Source organism: Anomaloglossus baeobatrachus, chromosome 3 (genome assembly GCF_048569485.1).
Source record: "Anomaloglossus baeobatrachus isolate aAnoBae1 chromosome 3, aAnoBae1.hap1, whole genome shotgun sequence".
In the NCBI taxonomy this organism is placed as follows: domain Eukaryota; kingdom Metazoa; phylum Chordata; class Amphibia; order Anura; family Aromobatidae; genus Anomaloglossus; species Anomaloglossus baeobatrachus.
Genome location: NC_134355.1, coordinates 265,783,615 through 265,796,116, shown reverse-complemented (window position 1 = coordinate 265,796,116; position 12,502 = coordinate 265,783,615). Strand labels below are relative to the sequence as shown.

General features: G+C 44.0%; 1 protein-coding gene across 1 annotated transcript in view; it reads left to right on the top strand.

The window, feature by feature from the left end:
- The window catches only part of HECA (hdc homolog, cell cycle regulator), a 156,164-nt gene that overhangs the window by 135,430 nt on the left and 8,232 nt on the right, over positions 1-12,502 (top strand). The window contains exon 2 of the mRNA XM_075339819.1: positions 6,337-7,374. Within this exon, the coding sequence (XP_075195934.1) occupies positions 6,337-7,374 (1,038 nt within the window). The remainder of the gene's footprint in view (positions 1-6,336; positions 7,375-12,502) is intronic.

Sequence of the window (12,502 nt, the reverse complement as noted above, 5' to 3'; positions counted from 1 at the left end):
TTGGTTTTTTTTTAGAGAAATTAAAATGGCCGTTGTTTTGTTACACTAGCAGAAACGTGTCCTGGAATGTTAGGAAAGGTGCCTGTGAGTAGTGTGTAATAGCCATCTTGTCCACCATGACTTTCTGATGTGATACTGGACATAACAGGGGTGCTGAGGTAAGACGAGGCAATTCACACTGCGGTACACCCTGTCTATAATATTTAATATCTGAGATACCAGGGGTGCTGAGGTAAGAAGTGGCTGCTCACACTACTGTTCACCCTCTTTTTCTGATCTATTAATTGAGATACCAGGAGAGCTGAGGCAAGAGGAGGCCACTCACTGCTTTCCATCCAATCTTTCTTAGCTACTACTGGGGATACTGAGGTAAGAGGAGGCGGGTCACAATATTGTACACCCTGTCTGTGTTGGAGCTACCAAGGGGTGCTCAGGTAAGAAGAAGCTGCTAATACTGCTGCCAACACTGTCTATCTGATCTAATATCTAACACGCGATACCAGGGATGTTGAGGTACAGTAAGTAAAGGCCACTCACATTGCTGTCCACCCTTTCTTTGTGATCTAACACTGGAAATACCAGGAGTGCTGAGGTAAGAAGAGGCTGCTCACACTGTTGTCCATAGCCCTCTTTCTGATCTAACACTAGAGATACTAGAAGTGTTGAGGTAACAGACTGCTTACATTGCTATCTACACTCATTCTGTATGACAATACCATGGTATAGGTTATTACAGAGGCGCCAATGCTCAGAGATTCATGGCCAGTTATTCTAGGTTAAGTTTCTGTCAGTTTAACAGGACAGCGGCTATTATAATTTTATACAGATTGCCTACTTGGAGAAAACATTTGTGCTTTGCTAATTAAATCTGTTTAGGGATTTTATTCATAATAACCTTTCCTTTTATTTTTTTTATTTTTTTTTTTTGCTATTCCCCAGAGAACCCCTTTACTGATATACTTTTTATTAGTCAGACACGTAATAAATAAGAATTCTGTTGCGTTAAAGGGGACCTTTTCAAACGTCTCGATTTATTCAGTATTATGAGCACCACAGTTATGCACTTATACAACTTTGAATGTTCTCAATGAGGTTATCAAAGGTTGTGTAAGGAATGTTCTGCCACTGTTTCCATGACCAAATTCATGTAAAGGCCCCTTTACACACTGAGACTTTCTAGCAATCCGACCAGCGATCCCGACCTGGCCAGGATCGCTGGGAAGTCTCTAAACAGTCGCTGGTGAGCTGTCAAACAGGCAGATCTGGCTGACGACGCAGCAGCGATACAGACATGCAGAACGACCTCGCTGGTCATTGGGGATGTGTCACACAGCAGATATTTGACGACTAACACCTATGTTAGGGGCGTGGTGTTTGGTGCTGAAGCCACCTAGGTGTCCTTTTTACACCCCCCCCCCCCTCTGCTCCGATTGGTGGTCGCTAGTGCGTTCTTATTGGCGACCCAGAGCTTGGAAAGATTGGCAAAAGTTGCGCTTGTATATCCTTTGTTCCAGAGCTTCTGTTGCTTAGCGGATTGTATTGCAGACTGGAGAACTCTCTAATCCGCAAACCAGCACGCTCAGGAACAAGGCAGCTTTCAAACAAAGGATGGAAGCGCTAAAGTTGTCTTCTTTTCAGTGAAAGCCGCCCAATCAGAACGCAACAGCGACCACCAATCGGAGGTAAGGGGGCAGGAAAGGGAACGCTATAGCACCCCTACGGGCTGGGTTCTAAGTCGCTAACGATGTCGTTGTAATGGTGTCAAACACACCGATACATGCTGCGCAGCGGGAAACAATGGTTCCTGAACGATTTGTAGTGATCAGCGACCTCACAGCGGGGGCCAGGTCGCTGATGCGTGTCACACACTGCAATGTCGCTGGGCAGGTCGCTGTTACGTCACAAAACCAGTGACGCTACAGCGATATCGCTAGCAATGTTGCAGTGTGTAAAGGGGCCTTAAGGCTGAGCTGTTGGTGTACCTGGAATAAAAACTAGTGCGGTCAGGCTACTATACATTATCTCACCCCACACTATAATCCCTGGGTTAGGGCTTGTGTGGCGTTCCCTAGTAAAGACCTCTTCATGATGTGTGTTATCCATGTAGTCTCCTCCAGATTAATCTCCAGCTATCTTTGTGTCCGGGTCAAAAGTGAGATTCATCACTCAAAAGGATAGATATCTATTCGAGCCTTCATTGTCATCTTGCTCTGCACCATGATAACCTTTGAGAGTGGCGGCATGAGGTCAATGAAACCTCTGTTGCTGGATATCTGGCTAGATTTCCAATGTCGTGCAAACGCTCTTTCGTAGCTAGTGTAGACACTGTTTGACACTTAGGGTATGTGCACATGATGTTTTTTTCATGTGGGCAAATCCAAGTTGTTCAGAGGGAGACCCTGCAGGCAACACAGGTGTTTTTATTCTCCTGAAGCATCTTTTTTTGTTGTTTCCTTTTATCCTTCCTTGAGTACTTTATTTTTATATCACTTCTACGTTTGTGTGGCATCTTTGTAGTAAGTGATGTCCATTTTCCCTTGCAGCACAAAAAGGGATCATTTGTGGAACCAGTGTTGTGGCCATTTATCCAAAATGTCCCAAGAGCAGTTTTTCAACACAACCGCACCAGGCACAATGTTTTCGTGCTACTCTCACAGTCTGTTTGGGGTAAACGTGCAATTATTTTTAGAAGCATTTCGAAACTTGTGTGCCGTCAAGCACATCTTGGATGTCATTGGTTGGCAATTGCAAAGGGAGCTGCCAGCAGTGGAGCTTCATGATTTACATGCCCAAGTGCATTCAGTGTGGCAGAACATTTTCCAGACAACCATGAATAACCTTATTGATAACATAACATGTGTTAGTGCATATATTCCTGCACATTGCTCTCTTATGCAATACTGAATAAATCGAGATGTTTTGAAAACTTTCTTCCAATTTTTTTTTATTTGCATATTGTTATATTTTTATGGTTCTTGTGATTTTTATCATTCCACGGCTTATCCTTCATGATGTTGCAATTTTAATGTCTAGGAGTGTACATTTTATTAAAAAAAAGGGCCTATATTACTACCGTATTTTTCGGACCATAAGACACACTTTCCCCCCCCCAAATATTGGGGGAAAGTGGGGGGTGCGTCTTATGGTCTGAATGTAGGGCTGCGTGGAAGGAGGGTGCTGCAGTGGAGCGGGTCATCGGGAGCACGAGCAGGCTGCAGCAGCGCCTGCTGTGACCACGTGGACCCGCTCATTTAATATGCACGCCCATCATCTCTCAGCGCTGACAGGTGGGCGGGATGATGGGCGAGGGATAAACAGTCGGCCCACATGATCACCCCTGGCAACTACAGCCTGGAGTGATCATGTGCGGCTGTATTCACTGTCCCCCGTGCATAATCATCAGCGCGGGGTGCCGTGAATCAGTACACATTACTCACCGTTCCCCTGCAGTACCGCCGGGGACGGCTCCACTCAGCGGCGCTGCCGCTGACAGACGGAAGGAGGAGCGATGCTGCAGGGAGTGAGGTGAGGTAAGGTGAGTATGAACGTTTATTTTTTTTATGTGCCACAGGATGCAGGCTGTACACCAGCATGGGGGTGTATAGCAGGATGGGGGTATATTATGAGCAGGATGGGGGTATATTATGAGCAGGATTGGGGTATATTATGAGCAGAATGGGGGTATATTATGAGCAGAATGGGGGTATATTATGAGCAAGGATGGGGGTATATGAGCAGGTTGGGGGTATATACTGTATATACAAGGCAGGAGGAGCATTACCAGGATGGGGTATCTAAGTAGAGCATTTGGAGACATTACCCCCATAACAGTGTCAGCAGCAGATCCTTGCCCCATAACAGTGTTTCATGACTCCAGTTTTTGCTTAAAATTTTATTTTCCTGCTCTAAAACCAGGGTGCGTCTTATGGTCAGGTGCGTCTTATAGTCCAAAAAATACAGTATATACTAGGAGTCGAGAACCTTTTGGCTGAGAAAGCCATGTACGCCACATATTCTTAAGTGTAATTCCGAGAGAGCCATACAATATGTATTAAACTAAATACAAGTAAATGTGTGCATTTTATGGAAGACCAACACTTTTAAAGTACAATAAGTCTCTGAATTCTTTTTAATAACGTTGTTATGCTGTTGCTAACCATTGATTAATAAAGTACTTTCCATTAATGTGCCTCTTATATTAACTCACCAGGGGGGAGCGGCGGTGGTGGAGCGGCTCAGAAGGTCCCAGGAGGCAGGGTAGGCGATGCTGTGGGCACGAAGGAGGGGGTGTCACGACTCAAGAGGGTCAGTGTGCGGAGGGTCGGCGATACTGCTGTGGGCTCATGGGGTGTCACAGCGGCAGGTGACATTGATCTGCTGGTGGGCTCGGAAAAAGGGGTGTCGTGGTTCAGTGTGCAGCAGCGGAGGGTCGGCAATACTGCGGGCTTGTGGGGTGTCGTGGCGGCAAGGACCATTGATCTGCCGGTGGGCTGCTTTAAATCTCCTATGGTTGACGAGATCGACTTAAAGAAAATTGCCGTGGCACATGCTCAGATCGACACGATGGACTTCACGAAAATGGCCCAGAGTCCTAACTGCACACACGCCACTTCCTCGGCCATTTTCTTAAAGTCGATCTCGTCAACTGCGGGAGATTCAAAGCAGCTCGCAGTCCGCCGGCAGATCAATGGTTCTCGCCGTCGAGACTCTCCACGAGCCCGCAGTATCGCCGACACTGTGCCACTGTCACCTCGGTAAGCCATATGCAGTTTGTAAAACGCACCCTATTTTTCCCCCCAATTTTGTGGCAAAAAACTGCGTCTTACAAACCTGAAAATACGGTATTTTTTTTTTTAATTAATGATTTGTCTGCGAGCCAGATGCAGTTATCAAAGGAGCCACATGTGGCTCATGAGCCATAGGTTCCCAACCCCTGCTATATACCATTGCTCTAGGGGATCTTCTGAATGACCCCGTGGCTGCCATATTGGTCTTTTTGTGAAGCGCAGAGGATGGTCTTTATAGGAGAACTGCATTATTACTGCATATCTGGTATTATTGTGTCCATAATAGTCTGATCAATCAAAATATAAAATAATCCATACATTAAACACTGAAAAGTAAAAAATAAAAACCGAAATCCTAGAATTATCTTACTTTTCCTGAAAACTATAACAAGCGATTTAAGCGGTCCCAAGCAGTACAGATACTCGTGCCGCAATTGATTGGCTATGCCTGTGGCTTTTGCTTTTCATTTACTTTATTTTATCGGCATCCATAGCCATCAGGAGGTCTCTGTGGTAAAATTCCTATTGATTACACATGGGGTCAGCACAGTTAGGCTAGCTTCACACATCCATGTTTTGTGGTCCACGTATCAATTGACCTGACCCCAACTTCACAGCTGTTCTGTTTGATCAGACATTTGAATGGAACCTAAAGTAATGTTCACATGATTCGGATAAATGTCTGTATGGGATATAAAAGAAAGCATACCCTTTTCTCTCAATTTCTGCTATTTGAAAAAAAAAATAAATAAAAAAAAAATTATGTACTAATGCCATTCAGGTTTCATCTATTTTTAACAAAGCCGTTGCAAAATTCCATAGAAAAGTGAATATTTCCTCAATCCTTTCAATCCTAAAGGGCTATTTCCATCTCTAAGATCCTATCTGTAGTAGATGGAATAATAATATTAGCAAATATCTCTAATTAGAAATGTAGTATAGTTCTCCTGATTAGCTATGTCTCTTACCTCATGTGCAGGACATTGCAGGACACTATATGAGTGGTCGTAACCATGGATACCAAATACTGTGTCCTTCAAAACAAAATTTAGAAAACCAAGTTGCACTCACCATCCGTAAAACGAGTCTTTTATTAGGTACACATTAAAAGTCCAGGCAGGGTTGCATACAGAGAACAGAGGGCCACAAACTACAGCCGTTTTGCGTGTCAAGCGCGCTTCTACAGTGTCCTGCACCTAAGATAGGCAACATAGCTAATCAGGAGAACTATACTACATTTCTAATTGGAGGTATTAGCTAATATTATTATTACTCCTACGACATATTATGATAGGATCTTGGAGATGGGAATTCCTCTTTTTTTTTTTAAGCTCCATACAAGTCATTTTGTGACAATAGCATTCCTTTAAAGAAATCTTTCTATCTGGAAATTCCATTTCTGCTAAATCATGCTGTGCCAATTACTTATACTAAAAGTCAGAGTTCTTTTTTTTTCTCTGTATTAACTGAATAGAATAATAGAATAAAGTATAATGCTGACTTTTCTTTCTAACTTTATAATGTTTTTATCTTTCTTTTCCTTTCACAGAAGCAGTTTGTGCCACTCCACTCATTTGTAGTCTAGGTAGATCTGTTGACTTGGAAAAAGACGACTACCAGAAAGTGATTTGTAATAATGAGCACTGCCCTTTTAGTACATGGATGCATCTACAGTGCTTTTATGAATGGGAAAGTAGCATTCTTGTCCAGTTCAATTGCATTGGCAGAGCACGAAGCTGGAATGAGAAACAGTGCCGCCAGAACATGTGGACTAAAAAGGGATACGATCTGGCTTTTCGGTTTTGCTCTTGCCGTTGTGGTCAAGGCCACTTGAAGAAAGATACAGACTGGTATCAGGTAAAACGAATGCATGATGAAAAGAAGAAGAAACCTGGTCCGGAAAAGACTACCGGTAGATCTATGTCTGAGTCTTCAGATGATGTCAAGAAATGTCGTGGGTTATCAAAACCTCAAAAAGGGATGAACTTTGACCTTCCACGTAGACATTCTGTGGACAGACAGAACTCCCAAGAAAAAGGCAGTGGTGGTTCACATGGGCTACGGTCTCCATGTATTTCTCCGGGTCAGTCTCCGCCTGCTGGCTATCCTATCCTTTCACCGTCTCACTTTAATGTTCCGCGCAGTTCTAGATACTTAGGTGAATTTTTAAAGAACGCTATTCATTTGGAGCCTCACAAGAAAAGTCTTGCCACCGGTGGCATGCTCAGGAGTACTCACTTTGATTACAGTATTTCTGGATTACAGGCTCACAGGTCCGGGCGATTAGATGCACCAGTCCAATTTCTCCGGAGACTTGACCTTTCTGAATTATTAGCTCATATACCACGGCATAAACTGAATACGTTTCATGTACGTATGGAAGACGATGCGCAGGTTGGACAGGGGGAGGATCTACGGAAATTTATCCTGTCGGCCCTCAGTGCTAGTCACAGGAACGTAGTCAACTGTGCATTATGCCATCGGGTGCTCCCTGTATTTGAGCAGTTCCCACTAGTGGATGGAACATTATTCCTCAGTCCCTCGAGGCATGATGAGATTGACTACGATGTTCCTTGTCATCTTCAAGGTAAAATGTACAATGTTATAAAACGTTTTGTAGCGAACGACTATTTTCTATCTGCTGGTGGCATGTTCTTCACATACGTTAGTGTTATAGCATACAGTATGCCATGACATGATTGTCTTCTTCTCACATGACCAATTATACATTTCTGGATGAAGTGTCAGATCGCACACCCGATCATACACACAACATACACCACATCCGGCAATACCAATTGCTTCTGGCCAGCAGGGGAACCTGAGACGCAGTGCAGTGGAGTGCGAGGTTCTGTGGTGGAACACATAGCAGACCTGCGGTGGAACGCATAGAGGACCTGCATTGATACATTAATCCATAGAGGACGCATTGATGCATTCCAGCGCAGGTTCTCCATGCGTTCAACTGCAGGTCCTCGTGCTCCACTGCAGTGCATAACAGGTTCCCCTGTCAGCCGGAAGCAATCGGTATCACCGGATGTGGTTAGTCTGTGTGTGATCTGATGTATGATTGTGTGTGCAATCTGATGTGTGAAGGTAGACTATCTGATTTGTGTGGATGTGCTATCTGATGTGTGAGGGTGTGCGTTCCACCACAGTTCTTTGATGTGTTCCACTGCAGGTCCTCCCGTTCTGTCTGGTGATTATGATCGCGGGGTCTTCTCTCTTCTGTCCTCTCTCTTTTGGGGGTGTCTACTTTCTATAATGAAGTGTTCTGTGGAGTTCTTTAACTTTTTTAACTGCATGGACACTTCATGATTGAACTGCGACTAGGTCTTATTTTCAGGGTAGAGCTTATTTTTGTGGAAACACGGTATTAGGCTACGTTCCCACAATAAGCTTTTGATGCTGCACATTTTCACTTTTTGAAAAAAAAGTAACCTAATTAACATAATAGGTTACTTGCACTTTTTTCATTTCGCTAAATCCGCTTTTCTGCACTTATGTATATTAAATTTCTTGCGTTTTTTTCAATAAGCATTCTTATTTCATTTTTGACACTGAGCGTTTTGTCTCTTTTGGATGTATCATGCTTTAAATAAAGCGGCTTTTTTTTTTTTTAGTAGTAGTTCTTGGTATTTGGATTTGACACAACTTTATTGCTATTGTCACTTATGGATTACACCCATTTTTGATGCATCCACAGTTGAAACTCACTAAAAGCCCATGTGACTTTTCCCCTGCGTTTTTTCCCACTGAAAATACGGAACATCAAAGTCTCACCAAAAACTCATTCTAGGCACAAAGCCTAAGTGCATTTTTTTTTACCGTGTTTTTATTGCGATTTTTACACTGCAGTTTTGCCTCTGTTTACTATGTTATGCTTTAAATAAAGCTGATTGTTTATTGTTACTTGCTGGCATTTGGCTGTGACAAAACTTCATGTGTGGATTCCATTCGTTTTTTACCTGCGGATTTTACACATGTGATGCAATTCTATAGGGAAAATAGTGGGCAGGAGATTTCTATAAATCCCATCCACATTTATAGAATGCAGAGTCAAAAATTCACAAAAAAACTCTTTGTGGGAACACAGGCAAAGGCTACGTTCCTATGAGGAGCTTTAGGTGAGGTTTTGATGTTACAAAGTTTCTGCACCAATATAGCCATATGTACTTTTTGAATATTTGGAGGGTTTTTTACCTCAGTTTTTTTGTAAGGTCTCGTGCACACGCTGAGTATTTGGGGAGTTTTTACCTCAGTATTTGGAAGACAAAACCAGGAGTGGAACAATCAGAGGAAAGTGTAATAGAAACACGAGCACCACTTCTGTATTATTACCCACTGCTGGTCTTTCCTTACAAATACTGAGGTAAAAAACTCACCAAACACTCCGTATCTGCACATGGCCTCAGATAAATTAGGTTACTTGTGTTTTTTTCATTGTTCTTGAGTGCATTTTTTTATGCAAATTTATTGTGTTTTTGACACTGTTTTTTGTCTCTTTTTGGTATGTCATGCTTTAAATAAAGCTGCTTTTTCTTTTATACTTCCTGGTATTCGGCTTTGACAAAATTTTATTGATACAGTTGTACGTACAGATTGCATGCCTTTTTTGGTGTGTTTCTGCAGCAGAAACACACTTAAGCTATGTGCCCACGGGAGCTCGCATCTGCGAATATATCTGCAGGTTTGTCCGCAGGTTTCCCGCAGCAGCTCCCCGGAATCTGCAGCTCTACATAGCTGCGGGATTCCAGCAAAATATCTGCGGGAAACCTGCGTACATTCATGCGACTTACCTGCGGAATTCCCGGCCTCTATCTCCATAGTTGAGGACCGGGAATTCCGCAGGTATTTCCGCAGGAATAATTGACATGCAGTTATGTGCGGCAGCGGGAAATCCGCAGCATATTCCGCAGCCGCACATACCGCAGCATCGACACAGCACTCCCCATGTCCCATAGGATAATAAGGGGGGGTGTCTGTACTTGCTAAAACCTGCGTATCTATTTAGAAAATCCAGATAAATCCACAGGTTTTCCTTGACAAAATCCGTGGGTACAGAGTCCCATGGGCACATAGAATAAGAGTGCATATGTGTTTTTTCACTTTGGTTTTTCCACATCTAACTAAATTCTATGGGAATATCTGCACATAAAACTTTGAAAAAAGAAGCACAATTGGCAGTAGATTTCTATAAATCCCATCCTCCTTGCTGGAACTGTAAGGTGCTGCCATTTTTGATTAAGCAAAAATACACAGTGTCAAAAACTCATCATGGGCGCACAGCTTTAGGCCTGCAACACACATCCGTGCCTCTGGTACGTGTTTGGTACGTTTTTGCACGTACCGGAGACACGTTGTCCAATGTTGCCCTATGGTAGATGGCACACACACGTAAAATCACACGGAACGTGTGTCCGTGTGGTTAGCACGTGTGTGCGTTTTCCCACACGGCCGACATGTCCGTTTTTGGCGGTCAGCATGCAGGCACGGACCCGCTAAAGTGAATGGGTCCGTGCCTGTACGGACGGCACACGTAGCATGTCTGTGTTCAGCACGTACCGTCCCTGTGCGTTTTTAAACGAACGATGTCGGTTTTTTTTTCATTAAATGTCAGTCTACTTACCTTTTTTTTTTTTTGCTGTTCTGAGTCATCATCCCTTTGGCGCTCGGTCTGTATCTTCCCCTGTCGCATACTCACCGATCCCCGATCATCAGCGCGGCGAAGAACAGCTGTGCCAAAGATACGCGGCTTCAATTAATTTGAAAATGCCGGCCGCTCATTAATCAATCTCGTATTCCCTGCTTCCCCCGCCCACAGGCGCCTATGATTGGTTGCAGTTAGACACGCCCACACGCTGAGTGACAGCTGTCTCACTGCAACCAATCACAGCCGCCGGTGGACGGGTCTATACTGTGCAGTAAAATAAATAATTAAAAAAAACCGACATGCGGTCCCCCCCCAATTTTGATACCAGCCAGGGTAAAGCCATACAGCTGAAGGCTGGTATTCTCAGGATGGGGAGCTCCATGTTATGGGGAGCCCCGCAGCCTAAAAATATCAGCCAGCAGCCGCCCAGAATTCCCGCATCCATTAGATGCGATAGTTCTGGAACTCTACCCGGCTCTTCCCGATTTGCCCTGGTGCGTTGGCAATCGGGGTAATAAGGAGTTAATGGCAGCAACCCATAGCTGCCACTAAGTCCTAGATTAATCATTGCAGGCGTCTGAGACACCCCCAATGATTAACCTGTAATTTAAAGTTAATAAACACACACAACAAAAAATCCTTTATTTGCAATAAAAAACAATAACAAATACCCTCGTTCACCAATTTATTAAGCCCCAAAAACCCATCCATGTCCGGCGTAATCCACGGAGGTCCCGCGTCGCTTCCAGCTCTGCTACATGAAGGTGACAGGAGCTACAGAAGAACACCGCTGCTCCTGTCAGCCCCACGCAGCAACTGAGGTGAGTAGCGCGATCAGCAATGATGTCACTTAGACGATCCAGCGGTGGCCGCGAGTTACCTAACTGTGACAGCAAGTCGCCCGAGTGACAGCGATGAAGTCACAGGTGAGTTGCGGTCTCGGGGGGAGGATACAGCTGGCCGCGGGTAGCCTGAGAGACTGCAGCGCAAATCGCGCAGCTCACTTCAGTCACTCGGGATTAGCGGTCACCAGGGATTCCATCACGGGTGACCGCTAATCAGTACGCGACACCCAGACAAAGCCGCGGTATGACCATGAAGTCGGGTGAAGTTCACCCGAGTTCATTCTCATCGCGCAACTCTGTCTGCTGTCAGCCGACATGTATCAACGACATTGTGCATCACACACGGACATTACACGTACGCATACACAGCCATTCCACACGCACACACGGCAAGCATACGCCATCACACGGATGTCATATGTACCGGAGAAATGCCCATAAAAAACGGAACACGGACCCGAAAAACGGAACGTGTCACACGTACGGTTTTTATGCAGAAGTGTGTTTTAGGCCTTAGGGCTCGCTCACACAAGCAATGATTCTCTCCTGAGAGAATTGGATCGATTTATGGTAATGACCCTTGGCTCAAGCTCTGCTGTGAGCGTGATCCTAGTGTCATTCTATAGTGCTCTGTTTCTCTCACATGTGAGAATCGGAATACAGGTGCCAAGAACATGGCATTGCATGTGTATATCGGACTGTACGCAGATGTCATCAGTACAGTGTAATGTGTCACATGCACCCATAAACTTGAATTGGTGTGCGCCGTCCAATATATTCTGCCAATCACAGAATGCAGAGATTTTTTTTTCCTATGCCAAATCGGCTTAAGAAAAAAAAGTGCTGGTGGGCACTGCCCCAATGTATAACATTGGTTCAAGGGCTATCTGATAAAATATCAGATAGCACTCAGCGATATTATACACTTGCCCTTATATTTGCATATCTGCACATTCCCAGCAATTTCTGCGTGGTCTTTTACTTTTCTTTATTATCAACCCTGTTGGAAATTTCACTGTGTTGAGCAAAAAAAAAAAAAAAGCAGAGAAGCTTCTGATATCTGCCATCAAACCCTGACTGTGGTTAAACTAGTTAATTAAAATACATGTCATTTATTTAAAAAAACCCTCAATGGGATTAAAGAAACAAAGTATATTGTGATTTAAATCTGATAATACCCCACAATGATGTCTGAAAAGCACCATGCTGATAACATC